The sequence below is a fragment of the Anopheles stephensi genome, chromosome 2 (genome assembly GCF_013141755.1).
Source record: "Anopheles stephensi strain Indian chromosome 2, UCI_ANSTEP_V1.0, whole genome shotgun sequence".
Lineage (NCBI taxonomy): Eukaryota > Metazoa > Arthropoda > Insecta > Diptera > Culicidae > Anopheles > Anopheles stephensi.
The window spans coordinates 71,774,177-71,800,398 of record NC_050202.1 but is presented as its reverse complement, the minus strand read 5'-3'; the positions used below and the strand labels follow the sequence as shown (position 1 = coordinate 71,800,398).

The 26,222-nt window shown below is 48.0% G+C and overlaps 2 protein-coding genes across 5 annotated transcripts; both read right to left on the bottom strand.

Annotated features, from left to right (window-relative positions):
* Nucleotides 1-422: 422 nt before the first annotated feature.
* Nucleotides 423-26,222, bottom strand: LOC118504673 (GIGYF family protein CG11148-like). 4 transcript variants are annotated; one of them, XM_036039465.1, is made up of 9 exons: nucleotides 25,862-26,222; nucleotides 24,524-24,804; nucleotides 10,171-11,138; nucleotides 9,946-10,101; nucleotides 7,052-9,857; nucleotides 4,438-6,966; nucleotides 4,276-4,350; nucleotides 4,057-4,211; nucleotides 423-2,570 (listed from the first exon to the last, which is right to left on the bottom strand). In XM_036039465.1, exons 3-9 carry the CDS (start codon nucleotides 10,801-10,803, stop codon nucleotides 2,445-2,447), a joined length of 6,480 nt encoding a protein of 2,159 aa, XP_035895358.1. In that variant the 5' UTR covers nucleotides 10,804-11,138; nucleotides 24,524-24,804; nucleotides 25,862-26,222; the 3' UTR covers nucleotides 423-2,444. The 4 variants fall into 4 exon arrangements, with proteins under 4 accessions (XP_035895358.1, XP_035895356.1, XP_035895357.1 ...); XM_036039463.1 differs by having other exon boundaries at nucleotides 10,171-11,132; XM_036039464.1 differs by lacking the exon at nucleotides 24,524-24,804.
* LOC118504677 (organic cation transporter protein-like) lies at nucleotides 14,256-20,366 on the bottom strand. Its single transcript, XM_036039483.1, has one exon. It carries the CDS (start codon nucleotides 17,780-17,782, stop codon nucleotides 15,992-15,994), a length of 1,791 nt encoding a protein of 596 aa, XP_035895376.1. The 5' UTR covers nucleotides 17,783-20,366; the 3' UTR covers nucleotides 14,256-15,991.

Genomic DNA, 26,222 nt, shown 5'->3' with positions numbered 1-26,222 from the left:
TCGAAGCGCTGACGCGGAACTTCTGATGGAAGCTCGTAATTTAAAATACTTAACCACCGGTGGTTTTGCTTGCTCCTTTTACATGATTTTTGTTTTTTATTTCGTAGCAAGGAAAATGTACATACAAATGGAGAAATTAAACGAACATAAACGAACCTACAAACTACTTCAACCTCGCGCGCAGAGTGGGTGGTGCGGTGCAACAGCAACAGCATAAGGAAAAAGTCAACTACCCAACGCGGATGATAGACGACAATAAGGAGAACAAACTCAGGCAACGACCCATTTCGCGCAAAGCAAGCATCCTTAAGGTGTTCGCAGTGAGAGCATTGGAGCGAGGATGATCACAAGGCAAGCAACAGACTAAAGAAGTAAATGGAAAAGAAAATATTGTAGGAATAAAACCCATTCCGGACACACTCTTGTTTGAAGTAATAGATAGCTCAGTCACTAGGATGTGTTCCCGCATTATCCTCTCCCCCGTGTGCTAAGGGTGTAGCTTTCTGTCGCTTTATTTCGCTTTAATAACATCAGATGTAAATCACACGCACGCAAACGATTTTTATCGCTTCTCCTCCTTCAATCTGTTTCCTCCGTTGCTGTGTGTCAACATGGTTGCAAATCATTACAATTCCATTATCATTGCTCTTTCTAATAAGGAGGGTTTGCCGAATTTAAAAAAATTCTGCCTGCGTTTCTCCCAACAGCTCGCAAGCAGCTCCTCGCTTTACACGATGGTTGGTGGTGGAAGCACTGTATTTGTGTGTTCTCTCCTTACTACACAATCATCCTTGCAGCTTCCTCCCTCACACTAAGGGATCACTCTCCCCTGCTCTCTCTCTCCTCAACTATAAGTATCCGTTGGCGCTATTTGATGAGCGAGACTAAGGACGATACGCAATTTAAACAGATGCGCAGAGACAGGTGGCAGTGTATGAGTATGTGGTGTGTGTGTGTATGTATGTATTTTTTAAACAATACTTTCTTTATAAGTAGCTTTTTTGCTTCATTTAGCTGTCAGTTTTAACAATAAAGATGGCCTTTACAAGGCGCGCTAAATTAAGCTCAAACAGAACGCAAGCGCGTGGCGGCGCAAACGACCACTTCAAAACGCATTCCCGTATTTTTTTTTATAAATTGGATTGTTTCGCTGCAATCTTTCCGCACACACACTTCTGTTAAACCATTTTCGGTAGCAACAACAACAATAACACGACGGTTGAAAATGGTACACACAACAGCACGAGCGAATAGTTCGCAAGCGAGAAGGCAGTCAGGTTTGGGGCAGAGCCTGTAGAGAAAAATGCGTTGTTGAGAAGAAAAAAACAACACGAGAATATCATAATCCGAACCGTGCGAAAGCATCTAACCGAAACTATCCAAATTATAAAACAAAACCAACTGTAAGCTGCCTTTAAGTTCGTCCTTCCGATTGTTTTCCGACAACAAACACTATTGAAGTCACGGAATCGTTACACATTTCAATTCGTTTCGCAGAGCTTTGTAGAACAAATTGTAACAATCATGGTAATAATTTTTATACAAAAAAAAAACAAACATTTAAACAAATTTTTACAACAAAAAAACAGACGTTAATGTATCATCGTAATAAAGCAAAATTTGTGCACGATTGCTTTATCATGATTTACATATATCATCAAAGAAACGGGCAACAGAATTGATGCAGGGTTTGATCGCGCGAATTTCACCCACCGCATTTGCTGAATAAGTCTTCACTCCGTTTTCCACCACCTAATATCGGAAAGTATGGGTTTAAATCATGGTTTAAAACCCAGAGACCCCGGGTGTATTATCCAACTATTTCGCCAACCTCCCGTCGAGCGGTGGTAGTTACAGTTAGTCCAACCTATTCGCACTTAGCAGTGTAAGGGGTGGGGGGAGCCGTATACGAAGTATGTATGCATTCTTTGTTGATTATAACATATTATAACTATCCAAAAAATAAACGGGCACCCACGGTAAATGGGTAAACACATTTAGCAAAGGAGCTAAATAGAGTCCTGCCTGCCTATTTCACCCCGATATACATACACGCGTACGATCCCATAGGCTGCGGGATCCATCATGCTGCATCCTTCTTTTTTTGCCTAATACAATTTCGACCGTGGAAAGAATCAAATTTTCTTACACGTTTTTGCAGACATTATTAAAAATAAAAAAAAAAACCCAATCGGAAATGGGAAAACATAACCACACCTGCTCACATTTACTTTTGGGGGATTCGGGGAGGGGGGGAGGTGGTGGTGGTTCGCCCGCCGCCGTTTCTGCTTGCTTTTTGTCTCTTTCGCGCACACACACACACACACACGTTCGTTTATACACACACGCATGTTGTATATTGTTTGATGTTTTTTTGTTGTTCTTGTTATCACTCTCTCTCTCTCTCTCTCTCTCTCTGGCTCACACTGTATCGAGATGATCCTTTACACATTATCGCCATAGTCTCGTTCGCCAACGTTCAGTCGATCCGGCGCAGCCGTAACGGAGAAGCCCAAAATTCGGCTATCGAGTTTCATCATCTTGTTTTTTTTCACCTTCTTATTTTTACCCTGCAAACAAAGAAGAATAAAGGAAGCACCATTATTATCTTGCCCATCTTGCTCAACGCTTTGCATGAAAATTGCCAGTGTTTTACGGCTCAATGCAAGGGTTTTTTGCGGAACGAAGTCAGGATGAAGTGGATTATTGGCAGGCAGAACTAGAATATGTCACCGTTTCTGCCAGAAACGTGATGTGCAAACTGAATCAGAATGAGTGAATGACTTAAATCTTAGCAATGAATTAGATGATTTAAATCATCACGAAGAGTTATTTCAACTCACCTTTGATTTAACTCTTCGTGCCGAATAACCACTTACTCACTGCGTTTTAACTCACTCATGAGTTAAATAACTCATTGGTGATTTAACTCTCCGTGCCGACTAACCACTCACCTACCTTGTTTTTACTCACTAGAGAGTTAAATATCGTATTGGCATATCGCATTGGTCACGATCACACGATGATTTAAGAAAATACAATAAGGTAACGAGCCGTAAGGATAGAGTGTTCATAAAAAAATATTTTAAAAGGGACATGTAGAACTTTCGCTTGTGTGTACGACCGCACTCAAATTTTCAACTATACTGGTCGTCAGTTGTTATATGATATCGAAGCGATCTTTGGGCAAAACCTTGTTAATGCATCGCAAAATGTTAATGAAGCAAAACAAAAATGTTAGTGAGCATCGGAATGAACTCGCGATATGCCAATACGATATTTAACTCTCTAGTGAGTAGAAACGAGGTGAGTGAGTGAAAACGAGGTGAGTGAGTTAAAACAAGGTGAGTGAGTGGATAGTCGGCACGGAGAGCTAAATCACCAATGAGTTATTTAACTCATGAGTGAGTAAAAACGCAGTGAGTGAGTGGTTAGTCGGCACGGAGAGTTAAGTTATTATTCAAGAATAAACTCTTAAAGAGTGAGTATAAGATGTAACTCACCATTATAACTCATTCACTCTGATTTAATTCACGCTACTGAGTGGTTATTCCCATCACTAGTTTCTGGACAAACGTCAGCTTAAGCTAGACTCTTGCTAGGGTGGAGGTCGAAAAGCCAGGCTACATGATGCGATATGCCAAAAAGATTTCTCTTAAAAGGGGCGCGCGAATTTTTTCCATCAAAATCATCTTGGTTCATCTAGCCGCGTTCATGCTATCTCTTTCTCTCTTCAACAGAAAACTACTATGGCAACGCATGGAAAGTGACAGAGAGGGCTAGAGAGAAGCGAAATCTTTCGGAGATTTCAGAGCTCAAGGAGGCGAAATCTTTTTGATGGACCCCCCTTTTTGGCGAAATCTTTTTGGCATCTCGCATCTTGTAGCTTTTTCCATAAGTCCTTCACAAAAACAAAAATTTGCTCACGACATTTCGAATGGAGCCGTGTAATACCCTGCAAATAATGCACCACCCCGAATAGTGGGTCCTTTTTGAAGTTGCGCAAATGACTTTTGATGGGTTAATTTAATGGCAGCAGCCCCGCCGCTCGCTTACCTTGGTTTCTTGGAAATCATTAGACGATGGGTTTATAGCCGGTGCCGGTTTGCACATATCGTCGATGTGGGCATTCTTTTGGCGCTGCTGATTTTTGTACTTCGAGCGTCTTTCGAGGAACTGCTTCGCAAATTCCGAACACTCTTTGTTTTCACCTAAACAAAAACACAGTTAGAACCGTTTTCCACCACAATCGGAAGCCCTTGCGCGTTTGCTTACCTAAGTATAAGCGGATGTAATCCTTCACCTCGAACGGTGATTCGATGTCCTGTAGAAATCCGACAAATGTTGGAACTGAAACGAGATTGAGCAAAGCAGTGATGGTGAGAGCTTGTGGCGCAAGCAAGGTTTATCCTCGGGGCGGGAAAAGGCCACACTTACTGTCGACGTTGCTGTTTAATGAGCTGAGGGCGCGAGTACACCAGTCGGTAAATTCATTGGTCGGCTGCTGCTGCTCGTTCGGATGCTTCCGTTCGTCCTTTCGATCATTGTTGCCAGTCGCATTGCCATTTTTGCCGGCCGATTTACCACCGGCGGCGTTTGATGCGCTACCTCCTTTCGTTGCGCCCTGCTGCTGCTTCTGTTGCTTGGCGGCGGTCACAGTCGAGGATGAGCTCGTGGAAATGCTGCCCATCGTTTTACTCTTGCTCAGAAGCTGCTGCTGCTGCTGCTGCTGCTGTTTGCCTCCGGACGATGCGGTCACACCGGACGACTGCTTTCGGGCACCGGCGGCGCTAGCTTTACCGGCGGCAGCGACAATTGAAGCAGCAGTCACAACACTGGGCTGCGTCGGTTCCTCCCAGAAGCCTCCGGAGCTAACGCTATTGCTCAGCCCGGCACTTCCCCCACCGAGGATGCCGCTCGTATCGCCATCCCACGCTTTAGTCGAGTTGAAGTACAGCATGTTGCTGGTGCTGCTGCTGCTGCTGCCGCCACCGCGCACCTGCCACACAGCCGAACCGGCAGCACTGCCAGACCCACCACCGCCCAGCAGGCTGGCCAAACTGTCCTCCTTCTTGGCGCCTCCGCCCTTGACCGTGCCCTGCGCCGCAATCGCTGCCACCGTCAAACCGGACGCGTTTGCATGCTTCTCGCGAGCGCGCTCGGCCGCCGCCGCCTCCTCCGCCTGTATCTCGGCCAACGGTTTCACCTTGGCCGGCAGCAGGTTCTGCGCATTCCACTTCAGCCTACCATCGAGCAGCTGCGACTGCATCTCGAGCAACTGCTGCTGCTCCTGCTGCTCCCGCAGGCTGTGCTCGCGGCGTGCCAGCAGCGCCCGCTCCGTTTTCTGGATCTCCGTCAGGCTGAGCTTGCTGTTGGCAATCTCAGCCATCGCGGCGGACCACGGTGCCGGCACTGCCTTCGGGACGGAGCGTTGCTGCTGCTGTTGCTGCTGCTGCTCCTGAATTTTCATCGCCTCGCGGCGCTGGGACTCTAGCAGCTTGGCCCGCTTCTGTGCTTCGAGCTCCTCGAGCACCTTTTTCTCCTCGGCCAGCTTCCGCTTCTGCTCCTCCTGCTGCTGCTTCTTCAGCTCCTTCTGGCGCTTCTTCTCCTCCATCTCTTTCTTCACGATGATAAACTCACTCTCCTCCTCGCTGGTGATCGTAGTAGCCTGACCGTTGCTACTGTTGCTACTGCCGCCCGTCCCTGCCTGACTGTTCTTCTGCTGCTTTTTCGCCGCCTTTTGACCTTGCTGCTGCTGCTGCTGCTGCTGTTGGCTGGTGCCAGTTTTGTCCTCCGCACCGTCAGCATGATTGTTCACTTGCTGCTGCTGCTGCTGCGGGGGCTGCTGCTTGTTGGTTTGCTTTTTAGCATTGCCGGACTGTTGCTGCGGCAATTCTATGGCAGTGCTGCTCTCCTTTTTTTGATTCTCTTTCACTTGCTTTTGCTGATTTTGTTGCTGCTGTTGTTGCTGCTGCTGCTGCTGCTGCACTTGCTGTTGCTGAATTTGTTGCTGCTGCTGCTGCTGCTGTTGCTGCTGCTGCTGTGTTGGTTGTTGTAATTGCAGTGGTTGCTGCTCTTGCTGCTGCTGCTGCTGCAATTGTTGCATTTGCTGTTGTTGTTGCATTTGCTGCATATGTTGATGCTGCTGCTGTACATTCTCCTGCACATGTTGTGATTGTTGCTGCAGTTGTTGCTGCTTTTGCTGCGCTAGCACATTCTCTTGGTGCATTTGTTGTTGCAGCTGTTGCTGTTGCAACAGCTGTTGTTGCTGCTGCTGTTGCTGCTGTTCTTTCTCGATTTGCTGCTGCTTCTCCGCTTGCTGGTGGTGCTTGAAGAGCGAAACAACCGACGGTGCCTGTGGTTCATTGGATCCATCATTCATTGGTCCACTGCCACCCAGCAGCAGCGGATGATGGCCGGCGAGTGCCATGTGAGGTTGCTGCTGTTGTTGCTGCTGCTGCATTATGGACGCAAACGAGGCACTCGTGGGAGGTGGCAGATCGCCCCAGCCGGAAGCCGCACCAACCATCGGACCACGCGGCACTAACCCAGCCAGCCCACCGGCGGTGGCCGTACCAGCGTTCGCGCCTTGCGGTTGTCCCGTTTGCATCCAGCCGGCCGGTGCACCCATCATGTCCGATTTTGGCGCTGGCTGATGATTTGGCAGCTGCTGCTGCTGGGACGCTTGCTGATTTTTGTGCAATGACAATTGCATGAACAGTGACTGTATGGGATCTTCTCCGCCCGGTTTGCCCGCCGCTGGATGCGGTTGTTGCGGCAGTGGTTGTTGCTGAGCAGGACCGCCTGCCCCCAGCAATCCACCGCGGTTCAGTAGAAGATTGTTCGGCCCTAGCGGACCAATGTTTTGTCCCGCCGCCTGATGGTTAAACCCAATGCCGTGCATCAACTGACTCGAGGCAGCCGCAGCCACAGCCGCTGCAGTCGTCGGATCAACGTTCATGTTACCTGCAAAAAAATGATACAGACAAATGCAAAGTTAATGCTTACGCCAGCCGTTTCCCCCTTGCTCCACCGCTAATCGGTCACTTACCTAACATTGGCCGCACACCGGCAGCTGGTGCTTGAGACACCTGATTAAATTCTGGCAAGTGCAGCTTCAAGAACGCATTGCTGTGCTGGTTGCCGGGTACCGATTTTTGCAGCTGCTCCATCATAACGTGTGCCGGCGGTGGTTGTTGCTGCTGCGGTTGTCCCTGCTGCTGCTGCTGCTGCATTTCCCGGAGCTTCAAGTTTACCAGCGCATCGGGCCCGGATGGCATACCACCGGCTGCTGATCCTCCACCACTGAAAATGCCAGCACCGGCCTGCTGCTGCTGCTGCTGCTGATGATGCTGGTTCGTTCCACCGGCGCTACTTGACCCCGCTGAGGGCGATATCATCCCGAGGCGTGTGGCTGCCTCCGAGCTTAGCAGCTGGTTCATTTGCTGCGTAATGATCATGTTTTGCTGCTCGGGTGAGAGCAGGTTCCAGCCTTCCAAGTTTTGCAGCTTCTGCAGCACTATACTTTGCTGGCGCAACAAATGGATGCTGGGCACGACGTTTGGCCCACCACCACCACCGCTTGCTCCACCAGCAGATGCTTGGCCGCTCTGCTGGCCCGGTCCTTGCTGACCGGCCGGTTGTTGCTGCTGCTGTTGGTTCGGTGAAGGCATCACGGTGTTTCCATTGGCGCCGGGAGCAATCTGCTGCTTCTGCTGACCACCCTGCGACGCCGACGCGTTGGGCTGTGGTGTTTGCTGCTGCAGCTGCTGTTGCTGCTGTTGCTGCGGCGAATGTTTCGCACCGTTCGCAGGCGCTTTGAACGGTTGTATGACGGACGAGTTAAGGAACGGCATACCACCGCAAAGCGCAACCAGCGTGCCGAGCGTGTTGTACACCTCGTCGCATTCTCGCCGCACCGATAGCGACTCGTCAAAGTACCCGGCCCGATACCATTCGGTCATTTCCGCGGCCTGAAACGGTCCCTGCACCTTGCCCTGCGGGTCACAGTAGTACCAGATGTCCATGCCGCGCGGCGGTCCCATTAGATGGTGCAGCTGCGCCATAGGATTCACGCCAGCGGCAGCAGCCGCAGCCGCTGCTGCCATCGCGGCCCGATTAGCCGCCACCGGATCGGAAAGCAGCAGCGGATTGACGCGCGACATGTTGCCGTTGCCGAACAGCTGCTGCATCGGTTGCAGCGCTTTCGGCAGCACCATGTTCATTGGCAGCCCTCCGGCGGAGGTCATCGACGTTGCTGCTGGGCCAGATGGACCACCACCACCGGCCGCAGACATGCCAAAGACCGGTGATTTGCCTACCAATCCACCGGTGCCGCTGGCAGCGATGGAAGAAATCACCGACGGATCGCCGTCCGTCGCGAGAAACTCATCATCCATAATTAGTTGAGCGACCATATCGTCGGCCACTTCCTGCATTCGATCGACACTCGTGCTTGAGGGCGACTTTTTCGGTTCATTCCGCTTCTCGTGCTGAGCAGGATGGTGGTGTTTTGCACCGTCGTTGGGATCGATGATTTCATTGCCAGTCTCGCGTCGTTCACCCGGCGCTGACGGCACCCGGTGCTGGTGGTCCGGAGTGTTTTTGGAGGAGGCTGACACTTCGTTGCCCTTTTGCCACGACGGAGAATTTTGTCGACCATCCCCACCGTCGGATGCGGTCGCGGCAGCAGCATTACCGGCTGCCGTTCCGCTGACCGTGGAGGAAACGGACGATTCGATCGACTCCCGGGAGGAAGATATTCCTTTCGTCGAATTCGATTGCGCGTTTGGCGCGGGTTCGCTCGGAGCTACCGTCGATTCGGAAGGCACAACACCCGACACCTGGTTTCCACCGTCTTTGCCCCCTCCGGCCTGTCGTTTGATTCGTTGCTGCTTCTGCTGTTGCGACGAATCGATCGCCCCCGTCGACGGCAGATTCTCGTCATCGTTCGGTTCGTTTCTATCAGCTAGGGACTCTTCCTCGGCTCGGCTGCTACCACTGCCGCCACCACCACCACCAACATGATTCATACCTTTTCCCGGCGTTTCCCCCCTTCCCTTGCCGGAGGCCACCGCAGCTCCCTCGCTTCTATTTCTGCCCAACGCCTCATCCGATCCGCCCCTACGCGATTCGATTGCTTCCCCGTCCTCCGCACGGCGTCGCATGTCTTTCAATCGATCATCATCCTTCGCATGATTAGTTGTCTTGGTACCGCCGTTCGTCTCATTACTAGCGTCGCCGCCGTATCGGTTAGCAACGTTGCCACCACTCTCGCCATCATTATCGGAATCATGAAATGCGCCGGTCGCATCGAAGCTGCCCCCAAAGTCGGACGGGTTCTCGGTTGCCCACTCGGGCAGCTCGTCGGTGTCCCAGTTCGGGCGACGCATACCGCCCGGACCTCCCATCGAGTGGCCGCCGGAACTCAAATCACCAATACCGCCGACGACGCCACCGCTACCGAGCCCACTGCCAGACGAAAGGCGCGATTTGTACGGTGGAATCATCCGGTCGCCTCCACCACCGCTGTTCAGTCCACGGTCAAGCCCGTGATGGGCGGCGCCGCTGTCCTCGTCGCGCCAGCTCGTCGATCTGGTCCACTTTTCGCGCACCAGACCCGTAATACTGCCCGGCGCGCCACCACCCGATCGCCAATCACCGACCCCCCCGTTGCTGATCACCCCACCGACACTCTCCTCGTCCGTGCGGGAACGACGCCAGCTTTCCATCGTGCTGCCGCCGGTTCGAATCACGCGCGTTCCGTACTCCTTCCGGGGACTGGACGATGAGTTATTCCACTCGATGTCGCCTCCAATGCCACCGGTTCCATTACGCTCCAGCCACGGTCGTTCGCCCTGGGTGAAGGGAACACAGAAAAACCTTGGTTAGCTTGAGGGTTCTTTTAAAAATACAACAACAACAAAAACGGATCGCCCCACTTACCCTTCCTACGCCCCTGGATTCATCTTCGTAGAAAGAGGACGACCGTTGGTAGCTGGTGTACAGACCTCGACCACGTCCACGGCCGCGATCGACTGATCCACCGCGTGCGCCACGGCCAGGAATACCGAGCGAAACACTTCTCGAGGGCCAAGGGCGCTACGGGACAAAATAAAACAGAAAATCTGTATTCTAGACAATCATCAAACAATCCACACTGCTTCTTACCCGTGATTCCGGTTCGACGATCAGCTCTTCCTCGGGGCAGGGCGTCAGCGCAAGCGGTGGTTGCGGTTTTTCCACAAACAGACGCTTATATTGCACCAATATTTCCGGCGCTTTAACCGTTCGCCCGTCGAACAGGGCCAGCATCTCCTCGCGCCCGTACCGAAACTCGGCCAACGGGTACCGAATCGCGGTAGCAGTGGTGGTGGTGGCGGTGGCGCTGTTGGCAGTCCCCGGCCCGGTTCCACCATTGTTAGCAAGCACGCTGCCACCGGCAAACGAACTATTGGAAAGGCCGCCACCGCCCGTACCACCGTTGCCACCACCGGCGACGCTACTACCACTGCCGCTCTGCGACAGACTATGCAGCGAGTGGTACGCAGAAGAGTGCGACGACGGCGACTGGTGATGATGCTGGTGATGCAATCCGACGCCGCCACCACCGCCAGCATTGTTGACGATGGTGGTGCTGCCACCGCCGCCGCCACCGCTATTGCTGTTCAGCATCGTATGGCTGCTGCTGGTGTGGTGACTGCTGCTGGCACTACTGTTCGTACTGTGATGGTTACTAGCGGTGTTACTATCGGACGATACCTTGCGTAACCAGGCGGGCCCAAAGTTGATTGCGTCACCCATCCTTGCGCGCGGACACACCGACGATACACACACGGCGGAGAACAAACCCCGGCTGGAACACCGAAGAGCGGCTTGTTTAGATGGGCTGAGTGAGCGTGTAGTTTATGACCGCACAACCCCACACGGTTGCTAGCTTCTTGATTGATGGTTCAACAGCAGCAGGCAAGACTTTTCCCGTCAGACAGGAATACGCTCCTTTAAATCACTTCCGGATTCCGGTGTCAGAGACAGCGAGCGAGAGAGAGAGAGGGAGGGGAAGATGGCAATTTCCGTAGCGGTAACGGGAGCTGTTCCTTTACTGGTTAATTTTTGATTGCGGTCCGCGCCAACTGTAGCTATCAAAAGGATTCATGCATAGGAGAGAAAAGAGAGAGAGAGAGAGAGAAAGAGAGAGAGAAAACATACAATAAATATAAGTACAGCAATGTAGGTTCATTTAATTAAACTCTATTAAAATTTTGTTCCCCGATAGAATAGCTCTAGAACTCCAGAACGGTCAACCAAGCCGCCGCCAGCCAGCCAATCCACCATTGATCCCATTTCTTCAACCCAATAATTACGAAATCGAAAGAAAAGGGAGTAAGTGTGTGTGTGTGTGGCCCCCCCTCCACATCATCATCAGAACCTAATAGCCAGACTTCAACTCGACATAAATTACCACGACCGATTCCACCACACAGTCGACCGGCAAACCAATCAATTGAATGCAATTGTAAACATTAACATACTCGATCGCGTGATCGGTGGCGCTCTGTCCTAATAGAAAAGCGCAGCACACATTCAACGCACATCGGCCTGTGCGCACTACTCCACCCATTCTGCGCGGGGGGTTACACTTCAGCAATAAAATCGGGGACGTTGATATATTGAGGGGTTCAGAGACACTTACGACGACAAAAAAAGCCACGTTTCGGTTACACGTCTTTTTCACACGGTTTAAGTTAGAGGCAATGAGTTTATGTATTTTTATTTGTAAGTATACAATTTTAATGAACACACATGAAAACCCATTTCGTTGTTGGTCTATAAACATGCATCCAGTTTTGATTGGTCGTACTGTGTTACAAGTTCCTAGGCGACATGTTTCTTTTGCACATGGATTTGTTGGTGAACATAGGTGTTGTGTGCATTACTGCAAAACTTAGGGAGGTTTGCGTTTTGAACAAGCAATTTTTGAGCCTTTTCTGAATTCAATGCTCTACTCCATAGGGGCCAGAGCGAAAGCGGCGCCAGTCTTGGCAAGCACCAGAGTTCAAATACCATCAGAATAAAATCGGTAAAAGATCCCTCCCTGACAAAATTTGTTAGCCACTGTAGGATTTACGCCTGAATGTATGCAATCCGCTCCTCACGTTGCGAAAGCTTCACAGTGTGTTTTCAGTGTGGTCAAAAATGATTGAATTAAGTCGAATGAAATATTGCTCATTATTCATGCTCTACTCGCTGTCCAGTAACAGTATGGGGGTAACAATGCACAATGTTTATATCAAACGAGTTATGACCATACAAAAATCCCACTGTGCAATAAAAATGACAGGCCACAGTGCTGCACACAAAAGATTCTAGGAGGGGGCCTTCTCGAGTCTTTTACCGTAAAATCAATCACAGTACGGCAGAAATGGTTAGGCCAAGACCATTCGAGATTGTAGTGCCAAGGAAGAAGAAAATACTCTAGTCAGTATGATGTAGACCATATTCTCAGATAAAACTGGATTCTGGATTGGGCCATTCCTGAGACCTTTCGAGCTGAAGTAGAATCTTTAAGTCCATTTCTTGGTATTGAGGTGATCCTCTGGTGGCCGATGCGACATCGTCGCCAGTCTTCACACGGCCGAACCAGGGTTCAAATCCCATCCAGACCGCCTCCCCCCGTATGCAGAAGAGCGGTGACTACTTTGCTACAGGTTAAATTAAGTCACAGAAAGCCAGAAATGTGGCAGGTCGAGACCTCTGGAACTTGTAGTTCCAAGGAAGAAGAAGATTGCTGGAGTACCAGAAATTTCTGAAGAGATCCCCACTCTATTTTTAATGATGCCGAAAGTAAGTGCAACAGAGTCCAGTTCTACCTGGAAAGGGTCGATTAACAGAGTCCAGTCCAATCAAGGCTTAAACACAGCTTGTTCATCCGGAAAACCTGTGTCATGTTTTAAAAGTAAGGTTATACGTGTACAATTAAACACAAAATGCCTCTTCCCTTCATTTTCCGTCCTACATTCTAAAACTTACACATCGATGACTATTTCCTAACTAGGTAATAATGAACTCAAAATTACAATACAAACTAAGCCTTTATATGTAGTACCTCTCTCATACTATACTCGTAGAACTTACTGAACGATTTAGCCACGTTACATAGTACTGGGTGAAGTGTTTGATATCGTTTCACAGCTGGTTCTCTTCTGTTGTGGCTCTACCCACCGGCATTTGTTGCCAACGTCTGATACGGCATCAAGTAATGAAGTTTCACTGCCTTATCGAATGATTGAGTAGTCCCACAGCAGGCTGCAGCACACAAAAAGGAAACAATACACCACCCGCGAGCAATGATGTTGCGATAAAGCTGCTACTTGTGAGCAATTTTGTTTGCATACAAACGATTTCTCATCATCTTTCCCAAGTTTGAGGGCGATCCGTTCCGTGCATCCGCAGCTATCTCTAGCTAACCTTAGCTTAAAGTATGGTTTGTTTTTGTAAATTTATGGAATGTATTATCAGCTTTCAATGTATAGAGTTTCTTATACTACTTTCCCTTTGAGTCGAATAGTACTAACCCTCCCCCCTTTTGTATGTCAATCATTGCAAGCATCCAGGAAGTGCCGGCACAGTGAGCAGTCTTCGCTTATTTGAAACAAAGAATCTTTTGTAATGTAAACCCCCCCTTCAGCAATTAACGCACATGATCTTCCGCTAAGAAAGAGGTGCATTTGTCACGGGGTTTCTCTTATTTCATCGGCTGAACGAGTTGTTGTTGCTGTTGCAATATTAAAGAGTCTTTGGGCCAACTTGGATCTCTTGGTAGGATGGTGCGATGGTGCAGGAATAGGGATGAAGGACAGGTTGGGAGAGTTGAGGCTTTCTACTTTAGAAGTATCAGACTGTTTGAGGTAGTTGAGTCTACTTCTAACTAAGTATTTAAGTAGTTGATCTGATTGAATTGAGTAGGGGCGGTCCGGTGGCCGAGGCAATAACGGCGTCAGTCTTCACGCGGCAGGACCGGGGTTTAAATCCCATCCAGACCGCGCCTCGCCGTACGCAAGGCTGTGACCACTTTGCTGACGGGTAAATCACAAGTCACAGAAAGCCAGAAAATGGCAGGCCGAGGCCTCTCGAGATTGGTAGTGCCAAGGAAGAATAAGGAAGGTCAGATTGAATTAGCTTGATCAGTTAACACCGATGACCTTTTTTAATGGTGATCCCGATTCGGGCCTTAGCAAATGTCGAGTTGAACATTATTCAAAATTTGTTAGCAGCACCATAAAGGTGTTACAAATCCGCACACACACACATCCATCAGTCGCAGACGTGTACAAAAATAGTTTTCTCGAATTATGTCAACGGCACACAGATGGCGCGTCTAAAGAGTCACGTGAAAAAAATGTCTCTCCTCTTTTCACCAAAAAAAACCCGATCAGCCAAGCGTTAAGCCGAAGCAAACATGTGTGTTATATATGGGCCACATGATTACGGGAGTGTTTTTTTCTCACATCCCAAGTGTGTACAGCACCACATATTTGAATGCACTGCTGCTCTCCATTCATATGTAATCGGGTTTCCCCGTTTATTGTGCCGGAGGAGAGCCTATTCGACGACAGTGATTTTCAGTGGCGCGTACTAGAAAAAAAGACATCTGGGGCACTATAATAAACCAACTACAAAAGAATTGTCTGTTGCCCAAAAAGGAAAAACTTTGCTTCTATCTCACCCAATGTTGTTTAGAATATAGAGAAAACAAATCGATGATCGACTATAGGAGGATGATCTCGCTTTGGCATTGTAAACTGTTCGTTCATGTGCGTGATCCCTCGGGGTGCGGGGCCGAGTAGCTGCCCCCACTATCGGTTAGATGACTTTAAATAAAGGGCAGCGCAACCTTGCAAGCAATCATAAGCAAGGGAAGGGTGATAAGTAATCCTGTCCTTATAGAAGCTTCTCATTGGAGATGTTTGACTCTGTTCAGTTGCACTAATCCACTTGGCGGTTAGGACTTAACTTAATTACATTAACGATGCTAGAACGTAAGGGATTTGACACACATTAAAGAGCCAGTAGAGCACTACAACTGGAGTCCCTATTTTGGGCTGCTGAAACCTTACAAACGGTTGTCTACAAAAAACATTCACCTCTCGGGACCGAAATATGCTGCTTGTCCTTCAATAGTTTCTGCGTATAAGTACACGTGGCTGTTAACGTCAGTTTGGCATAAAAATGTAAATCGGTTTAACATGCCCGAAAAAGAGGATGCCACATCAGAAAGAAAATCTTCAATTTAATACCTCCCGCCAGTTCTCACGCGTGATTGGACACGACCAGCAAACAAAGATCGCCCTCCGTTCGTTCCTCCATCTTCCGCTACTCCCTCTGTCTCCCGAAAAAGGAGTTATTACTGACATCTTGCTCTCCTCAGCCTAATTATGAATTATGAACGATTAAAGAAAAGGATGCAAAACACACCACGTACACCTGGTGTGGTGGTGGAATGTATGAAGTCCCTCCTGCTGTGTGTGTATGCTCCGCACGAAGATCACCGCTAAATAAGGGTAGAGAAGATAATAAGTACGATTGTGAGATGATGAAGCGTTGGCATGAAGTTTTCCTGAGAATTCAACCTCTACAGGATTCGCTTCGCCAGGTCTCTGTCAGGCCAGGTCAGCTCTGTCACAAGCTGTGCATCATCTTTTTTCATGTTTAAGCTCCATTGCTCTTATGCCTTAACGTGCCCTCCTCTATGCACCGCTGCGAAGTCTTTGTTCGTTGATAAGGGCATATTCCTGTCGTTCACTTTTTATCATATTATTAGCATACTTTTATCCTGTGTTACATGTAAGCGCTTTTATATGGTCGGTTTCTCTCTCTCTTCCCAATTCAATTTAATGCGATTATTAAGCTTCTTAAGATGATTTTGTCCATTACTATACTATCAGAGTTGTATATAAAACCTCCTCTACCAATTTTCTTGCTACGAGTGTTTTCAATACTTTTTCTTGGCATCTTCGGCCGCTCCTTCCTTCAAAGCACCGGTAGCAATATCTTCTTCGCCGCTTTCCATTACGGGTTCCGGTTTTCTAAGCACTTGCAGCTCTTCCGCCGTACGCTCGACGTCACGATCAGTAGCACCACCACCGACGATGCTACCACCACCACCACCACCAGCTCCAGCACCATCTCCGCCCGGTACCGTTTTCCGCTTGCCAAAGTTTTCCCCATCCGCTATCGTTTCCGGCAGCTTTTGGTTGTGCGTTTCCGGCAGCAACAGTGACAGCACACCGCCCACGAATGCGAGCGCACCGAAGATGAGCAGCGGCAACGGTTGCCAGTAGTCACCGAGCAGATTGAAGTACGGTGCCAGGATGCCACCGACACGGGCACTGGTGGACGACGCTCCGAGCGCAACATTGCGGATGACCGTCGGGAACTGTTCGGCCGAGAAAACGTACACCGTACCGTAGCTCGAGGTAATCGCCATCTTCCCGAGCATCGCCAGCACCACGATTAACCACTGCTGCGAGGCAGGCACGATCATCGTCGTCAAGAGCATCGTGCCGGCGAAGATCATACAGCCGCACAGGATCGTACGCCGTCCCCAGCGGTTGAGCGTGAGCAGCAGGAACGAGTAGGCCGGAATTTCCACCGCACCGCTGATGACAAAGTTAAGCAGCGGGTTGCCGCCGAGGTTGTTCGTGTTCCAGGACAGCCCATAGTACGTGAGACTGTTGACGAACCAGTCGAAAAAGATAAGCATCGCTTTCCGGCGCAGGTTGGGATGCTTGAAGATGTCGAGCAGCGAAGGTTTCGGCTCGTTCGTGTCCTCCTGCTGTTGGGCTTTATCCTCTTCGCGCAGCTTTTCGAGCGCCTCCGGCGGTACCGTAACCTTGTTGCAGCGTGCAACCCGCTCGATCAGCGTAATCGCTTCCGCCGGACGTCCGTTCGACAGTAGCCAGCGGGCCGATTCCGGGATGAACAGCCAGTAGCACAGGAACAGTACGCCGGGTACGGTGAGCGCGATCTGAAGCATACGCCAGTCGTGGATGAAGTACGCGAAACCGGCCGTCAGCATGTACCCGACGGAGAAGAACATCATGCACACGACGCCGGCATACAAACGATCGCTGGGGCCCACCATCTCCATCGCGATCACATACGCTACCAAGAACACGCCGGACGTGGTTGCGCCCACCACCATGCGGGCTAGCGTGTAGGTGAAAAACTCGGGCGCAATGCCGGCCAGCACGCCAAAGATTACCTGCAGCACCAGGGAGGCGAAGAAGATGGGCTTCCGGCCGTACTTGTCCGAGAGATAGCCGAACCCGATGCTGCCCAGCATCACACCCACCATGAACAGCGAGTCGGCCGATGCCCGCAGCCAGCTCCGATCGCACACCATGTCCCATTCCGTGACGGTGCTGCTTTCGAACTTGCTGCGATCGTACACCCACCGATGGCAGGCGCGCACACCGGCCGCCGGCGTTCCACCGGCCCAATAGTCCTCGGTAAAGTTCGCATCGAGATAGCTGCACGTCGAGTACCTGCCCGTGAGCGTGTCGATCGGATAGGCCAGCGAGAGCCGCTCGGTCGGTAGCGGGTAGGTAGCGTTCTCCAGCTCGTACGGCAACCGGCACCGGTAGTCCGGTGCGGCAAGCAGAAACACGCCCGCCAACTTGTGGAATGCGCAGGAGATGGCCGGCAGACATAGCAACACGTAGATACGCCGCTGATATCGGCCGAATCCGCCGAGGTACTGCAAAATGTCATCGTAGGCCATTTTTGCCTACTCGCAGTCGCCGCCGCGCCGGGTGTTGTTTCTGATCGTCAAAACCGGGAATGTCAAAATTTGGCGTCGGTCCCCCGATTTCTTCGCCGCTCTGCACCTCTCTTGCTATGCTAACACTCTTATCCCACACCAGAAGCACGTTTTATGGGTACGTTTTTCCGGTTTTTCTCTATACGGCTAACCCCGGTGTGGTAGCCGTTTCTGCGCAGATGCACGACGAGTCTGACAACGTCTCTGACAAGGCTTTTCCGGTCTACACGCACATGGGGTGATTTTCTTCTTCGTTCGAGAGAGCAGCGAAAAGGCATATGGTGGTCAGCGTCTCATCTGTCAGGAAAATGCATTCAGGCGTGTCGTCTGTTCGATGCCACCATTCCATACAGATCACGCCACTACGATTTTCGCGAAATCGTGTGAAAGTTGGTGCCTTCTCTTCAGTTCTTCGCTTTACGCCGTACGGTCCCGAAGAAGCTTTCGGAGTTCGTGCAGTGGATCACTAATGTATCAGACGCTAATGGGGCCCTCCTTCTCTCTATCGTATCTATCGGGACCGGTGTCTTCTTTTTGACTCTTCCAAACTAGACGAAATCACCGGCGTTTGAGAGGCTTTTAGCGGTTTCTGTTGATAACCGTATACACACCACGCGAATCTGGCAGAAAACGTGTCTTGGGCGCCGTGTCTCGTGCGCACACCACTGTGAATGACGTAGGATGACGACTCCTCGGCAGTCCGATGGGGTGTTTCTCTATTTCTGTCGAATCGCGTTCTTGACGTTCACACAAATGTCGTGAGGAGGTAACACTGCACCGTAGCACTGCATAGTTAGTTCCTTATCTCGAATTGAACACTGATACTGATGACTGAAGGCTTGAAATTCGACATCCCCGATCAAAACTATAGGTTCTATGGCGCAGCCAGGGCAAAACTAACTGCCTAACCGCCTTGTAGAAACCTCAACCCCTCTATTCGTGAATGTCCAGGGACGGAGCGCTGCTTCTGTCTGCCTGTAGTTTCGCCGCGTGGTACTGAAATGAGTCGGAAAACTCGCGACTAGCCCTGGGCCCTCCGCTACATCTGCTGTCTTTGGCTCGCGCTATCGAGAGCGTACGATTGACGAACCCGAGAGTAAATGAGAGAATCCGAAGCGGCCACGACTGCTACGCACACACACAGGCAGACAGGCGTGTAGAATTTCGTAAGGGTGGCCGCAACGTCAACGAATATCTCGCTACCTTCGCGGGTTTCGCCCCGTGCGTACGGCCGGCTGTTGCTCGGCGGACCATCATCCGGCTGTGAAAAAGCGCGCACCAATACACGTGCACGTGCCCGTAGGGGGTTGATTTTCTTTAATGCTCGATGCATAATGGTCCCGCGTACAAGAGAGACCATGCGAAAGACATGAGGAAGAAGCCATTATTCTTTCGCGCTATGTCTACTTCCGTCTTGCTGCAGTGTTTGCCCGCCTAATGAAAGCGGTTGGCATTAAAAACGAGATTTTCTGTTGCTTAAAGGCATGTGAGTGGATGAATTTCTCACACGGGTCGGAAATGTTTGCCGATACTTCAAATACTCCCAACACGCGAAGGGATCACACGGACACAGAGACAGAGAGACATACAACAGCGGCAAGAGTATTTGCGCAATCGATTCGCTTCCTACCGCTAACATAGATTCTCTCCCAATAGCTCTAAACACATCAGGGAACAACAATCCTATGTTCCACGTGGATACTGATTGCACTCTAACGATGAGATTTGCCGACAATGTGACAGTTGCAGCTACAACAACAGTGAAAGATTGCACTTTGCACCGAAAAAAAAACGCAAGGAGTTCATCAACACAATTTGATTGTATATAAAATAATATTAAAATATATTGGCAAACCAATTAGTTTGCGATGAATATAAAACTATTTCCGATAGCTTAACGGTCCTCCTTTAATAGTTTGTTGGGCCTTTAGCTATGTTTGCAATGATTTTGTTCTTTCTAGACATTATCGATCATACTATTGTATCCTCCAGCTTGACTAAGGAACGATAAGATTAGTTACTGTGTTACTAATTTAATAATAGTAACTTATTTTTATTAATTTATATTTTTAGTATGACGGACAGACGCCGTATTGTTAATAATAGTAACTAGTGTGATAAGATTAGTTACTATTGTTTAAAAAAAATATTCCCAATTGCCATCGGCATCTTATTTTGAGCGATTGTCACTAGGAGAGTAGTTGTGTAAATCATTGTCTTGTCCAATAAATCCAATGATTTATTTACTGAAAGTATCGGAGTTCTGCATCAATTTCTGTTACAATTTTCGGTCACACTGTACTTGTTTTGTGGCCAGAACATATCATTGTTAAGATGTTTTCTCTCGAAGTGAGAAGATGTAGCAAAATTCAAAACGGTTGCAGTTATTCGTCCGTATTATAATAGCTGCACGATCACCAGGATCATTGTGTAAAAAGTCGTTCAAGTCAATATCTTTTTTAGGTAAAAGTCTCGAGAAGGCCCCCCTGACAACATTTGTTAGGCACTGTAGGAATTATGGCTGAATGTATGCAATCCGCAGTACACGTTGCGAAAGCTTCACAGTGTGCTTTCAGTGTGGTCATAAATGGTTGAATGAAGTCGAATGAAATATTGCTTATTATTCGATTAAATCCCCCTCCCTCTATCCTAACCATTTATATTGGCTTACAGGAGCTACGTAATAATTTTTGGTCACGCTAGTATTGACCAATCAGGCTTACAACAAACACGGTGTTCCCGGACTGTGACGGAACATTGGTTCGATGGATACTTGTTAACGGGCATATATATTCAGAAAAGGAGGAAAAATAAGAATATCAACATTTCAAATCACTTCTTACAATGTACATTATCATGCTCTACTCGCTGTCCAGTAACAGTATTAGGGAACAATGCACAATGTTTATAGAAAAGGAGTTATGACCATACAAAAATCCCGCTGTGCAATAAAAATGACAGGCCACAGTGCTGCACACAAAAAATTCTAGGAGGGGGCCTTCTCGAGTCTTTTACCCTTTTTTAATGCAATACTTCAAACAAATGGTAGCTGTTTGCTAACTCTTACCGTAGAGTTTCAATTTAAATTGTTAGCCAAACTTACAATAAAATCGTTCATCGCCCAAGTTTGACCGAAGAACCCTACATGAAAGAGAGGGTTCTTTCGCTTTCTCTCTCTCTTTTTGATAGCGTTCGCCTTTATGCCCTTACCTTCAAGAGCCCGATTTAGCCCATACACGGAACCTAGCGCCTTTGTCTTATTTTTCTTTAAACATAGAAACATACGGCAATTGCTTGATATGATTGTTTGTTCTTCAAATTATTCTTATCCCTGTGCTGAACAGCGCTCACAGAGTGACACGAATCTGTTATCAGGGCTAACACTTGGCAGAAAGGCAACACTAAACGCAACATTGCATCCCTTATGGTGAAAACGCAACACACAGCACAGTTGCATATGCATTAGGTAAACGAACTGTAAGTTAGTTATCGGCTGAAACGAAACCTTCACATGTGTCCTTATCATTGGCCCATATATTTAAATAGCATCTCGTTCCAATCATTTATCTGCTTATTTGCGTTCTGCATTAAGTGCTTCAAACATCATTTTTGAAGTTTAAATAACATTTTACTGATACAAGCTAAGTTTTCGAAAGCTTGTCTTCTTAAGCTATATGCAGTCAATAGATACAGCAATCCTCGGCCGTTTCAAACACGGAAAATTCAAAACCAAAAGATGCCTGACAGTTGCCTTACGTTCATAAGTTTAAACCTCCCATTTCTGCCTACGAATCTAAACGCTCCGATGGAAGGCATACATGCATGGCACTGAGATAGTTTTGTGATCTATTTAGCACCTTGGTGCAGTATGAAAGATACATTTTTTTATTCACAAATGACGGCCTGGCCTTATTGAAGATATCGTGTTACCTCATATAATGTCCCTATCTACGCATACGGAATGATCAAGCTTATTCAAACAGGAAACTTGGTAAATAAGATCTGCCTCATTCTGTACCGTTAAGTTACTCAGTTGCTTAAGCATTTAATAATGCATCAGATTGAATCATCAATCTTAAATTATATATATCATCACACTTTGCATAAGTACACGTAAGGCACAGCATTCTGGACTAACTGAAAATTGATTTTTATCATCAGGAAAAGATGAATCAAATATAATTTTGATTTTTCCCCCTATTTACATTAACAAACAAGTTACTTAACGACGCTTAGTCGTAATACTTAAAATATAAATAAATAATAACCAAAAAATAACATTAGCTTCCCACACATACACTCATATTAATTTTACTTCCGGATGCCGGAAATCAAGTGCGTAAATCAGTGCGTGTCGTACCCCGTGCCGATACGATACCATCACCAACCATTGGGTATCGATTTTTACGCCAAAATACCACGTGGAAACACGGCCTTCCGTTTTGTCCTCAAACTGCACCACAACGCTATCAACAAACTCGCTATAGTAGTTATCGAGAATTTGATTTTTCCACTAAAAACGACAATGTAAACATTGCAAAGAGCTGGCCCCGAAAGAGCGCTTTACTCTATGCGTTGCTGCACAACACAACGAATTATAGATTTACACAATAACTGCATGCAAGTGCACCTATACTTACACAATAGCCAATGGCACTAACAATATTTACCCTAGTAAAACTACATAAACTCACAACAATATTCGACAAATATTGTACATTGGAGCTGTCACGGTCGGGGTTTTGCTTTTGGTCGCGGAATCTATACGCGAGTGATTGGCCATGCCGTTTGAAAGACGTTTAGCGCTGCACACGCACACACGTTCACCGCGTATCAGGTGCGTTTATAACGTCAGATTGAGTTGCTTGAATCAGCTGGCCCCATCAAACTTGGGTAGCGACGACGGGCAATAACATTTCTGCTTACAAAATAATTATTTTCAATCGCTATCATCTGCTCTGCTATTCTCACATCACTTTTTCACAATTGATTATTCATCAATTGTTACAAATCACAAATCTATTGCTTTGGCAAATATTGGCAAAAACTAAAATTTTATGCTACCGATTCATTGTCACTTGATCCATTGTACATGTTCCAGGGCGTGCAACAACTAGTATTCAAGGATCTTGAAATAGTAAAAATCATTCCTACATTGGTTCGTAACACCTGTCCGGATAAGCTATTGGTATTCTATCCGGATTTCAGCAAAGTGATCAATCACGATCATAGAACGCTACAGCACTACACACGATTGTGCATGGATTCTTAAGGCAACGAAATTCATAACCGTTGTTTCCCAACTTCCGTTCCGCACAATATCATAACGCACTCCCTCTATACATCGGGGTCCCTTTTGCGCGGCTAAACGTTGACCGCTTCCTACCATCACATTCGATTCTAGATTCTTTTATACTACATTCTCTGCCATCTGGGGCAGCTTCACGATACGACACGGGCGTTGGTTAAAAATAGAACGCCGCCAGTGGTGGAAACACAGCCAAATGAAGCGCAAACGACGGGATGTGTACGATGCCGTCTCTTCATACCCAACGGGCGTTGTTGGCCCGGAGCATATGGGAACCAACCGATGTTAAGGACGTAGTGGCACATACATGTGCATCCATTTTAGAGCGTGCATTCGAGCATTAATGCATTACACATGTCCTACGATCTTCATCACACACAGATTCCAATCACAATTCGCTGTGACGTCACACTACTCTGTCAAAGTTTCATCCACGTCCGCGTGAACGTTTGCTTGCACCAAAATTCCTTCATTCGAGAAACATGTGGAAGCCATTGTGCCCCTTAAGCCAATAAATCATGTTCTAGGTAATGCATAGGCAACCGATAGTCCGTATCCATGGACATTACGTTCTTCCAACGACGAATGTGTGTTCTTCTGAGTAGCAAAAAAAAACACCGCAAACACAACTTTCGTAACTGCACGACGGTAAGTTTGACGTTTGACTCACCTAAAATGACAGAAGAAAGAAACAATGATGAGAAGGGGGAGAGGGAGAAAAAGAAAGGAAAAGAAACTACGAACGCAATCGTCGGGTGACAGAATATCTGAGGTTATGTGTTTAGCGAGCGGAATGAAATGAAAACGGCCACTGGTTTTTGCACTCTTCTGGGCCACATTCTATGCTTTCGGAAACTAATGGGCGAGAGTACATTTTCCTGCACACGGGAATGCTTACTCAATCTGAACGTGGCAGCCAACGATACTAGCAGAAACGCATTTGCCAAGACCCCATCATGATAGAATGCTGGTGTTGGTGTTGGGAGAGCTGCTACACTTAGGGGACAGCAGCACACAACCAACATGGGTTTCTTTTTCCGATCGGAAAGCATACAATCATCACACACTTCGTCTTAACTTCGTCTCGGCTGCCGTCGATGGATCTTGAGACTTCCGGATACGTCGCACGCATCTTTCTGTGATTCTTGAGCATACTTTAACAACATTGTGACAGGCCAGACTCCAACACACATACACACACACCCACGACGTTACGTTTTCTTCTGCTGGCTGCATTATTGCTGCCGAAATTGCAACGTAGTATACGTCGTCTTCCTGAACCGTAGTAGTCTAAAGCAAATGTTGCGTTGGGGCCTTCGTTTTCGTTGCACCATCATTTCAACTCGCTAAAACAGCACCCTTCCGAAAACGACTCCGAGTCCGCACATACGTACCTTTAAAAACCGCCCCGATCTTCTCCCGTTCCACCGACGTTGGGAGGGGGGAGATAGGGGCAAAGAAACCAAGGAGCACCACTATTCGGTCTCTAGACACGGAGGAGGTTTTTGGCCGTAACACTGTTTAAAAAAGCACAACGTTGAACACCACGGTCGACGGAAAACGGATTTCCGCAATTACAGACTCTTTTCGAGAATCGAATTTGCTAGGGAAACGAAATCGCGACCACGATGGGACACACAAAACGACGGACGACGGACGACGACAACGATGATGGCTACCACGAATGGATGAAGAAAGAGAATGAATTCACTATTTGCTGGCTCTTCGGTCTGCTTCACACTTTTCCCTTTCGGAGCGCTATAGCGATACCACACACTCACACACAACATAAGCACACACGCCGTTGAAAACGCACACCAGTGCAGCTCAACAGGAAAAAACACAACACATTCACCAACACTTGCGCAGCCGATGGTGTGTACTGCACACGTCGCTACTACGCACACTACGTACCAGCTCGGTTGCTGATGTTGCCTGTTCGTCGCACTTCACACCACTACAGCGAATACGCGCTGCTTTACCGACGTTTTCCTCGAACCACATGCTGAGCTGCTGGTGCTGCTGCACTTCGTTTGCTTTTGACAGCAATTTTTTCCCCGTTGCTTCTTTGCGTGTTTTTTTTCTTTCTTTCTTCAGTGTGCTTTTTCCTTTCCGATGTTCTTGGGAAAACTTGATCGTTGCAATGCATTCGCTAGCATCACTTACGATCGAATAAGAGAGTTGATTGCACCACGTTCTATTATTTAGCCTTGGGAGCCCCCCGGTAGCGTAAACTCAAAATTTGGCATAAAAATCTATAAAAAAGTTTACACTTCGCGAAACCGGGTCTACATAAAACGAAACTTGAAACATCAATTTCAAAGGAATAGTAGTGATCTTTAAAATGAATCGTTCTTAGGTGCCTGACTTGTTTTGCTTTTTTCCTGCTTGAAAATCTAAAGGCCTTCAAAAGTTTACGGTTTTTTTTTACATAATTTGTGTACCTTTCCCGTCCAAACTAAGCGTAAATTTTTCCTGTTTACGCTTCGTGAACTCCCGGCTTTACAACAGCTCGCAAAAGATTAGGTAGCCGGGTGTTTCACATTACCAAAAAGGAGCGCACACACACACACTTGGACAGAATCCTACAACTCTTTTTGCGTGTTACCTTCGTGTAGACAGCTCAAATCGAGGAATAGACGTGTGTGGTGAAGATATTTTCTTTTGACTTTCAATATTAATCCATCCCAAAGCAATCAATTACTCTACACACACATAATCGTTGTACTCACCCAGTAACTACGGAGCAGCTACTGGAACCGGAACTACGTTTTCGTAAATTCCTGTAGCCCCGTCGTGTTTTGCACAGCAGCCCCCCAGCCAGTGATATTTCCGCCGTCGCTATTTGATCCCTGCCGTAAACCGCACGATGCGGGATGCCGTACTGGCGTACTACTTCCCGTGCAAACGCGGGGAAATCCGGATTGCGTTCCGTATCAGTCGGATGCCGTCACCGAATGGCACTTGTTTTCGTGCTTTATTGCTTGAAAATTCCGTGTTGCTCGCAGAAAGAAGGTTGAATTATACGCGTTTATTACGAGAGCAGAAAAATCGCCGCCGATTCCGACAACAAAAACACCCAGAATGAAAAGT

Excerpts from the sequence above, each read along its gene's own strand:
- LOC118504673 (XM_036039465.1), bottom strand. The coding sequence starts at position 10,803 with ATGGGTGACGCAATCAACTTTGGGCCCGCCTGGTTACGCAAGGTATCG. Across the intron at positions 4,351-4,437 it reads ATTAAACAGCAACGTCGACA|TTCCAACATTTGTCGGATTT; the intron begins GTAAGTGTGGCC and ends ATCTCGTTTCAG. Across the intron at positions 2,571-4,056 it reads ATGATTTCCAAGAAACCAAG|GGTAAAAATAAGAAGGTGAA; the intron begins GTAAGCGAGCGG and ends CTTTGTTTGCAG.
- LOC118504677 (XM_036039483.1), bottom strand. The coding sequence starts at position 17,782 with ATGGCCTACGATGACATTTTGCAGTACCTCGGCGGATTCGGCCGATAT.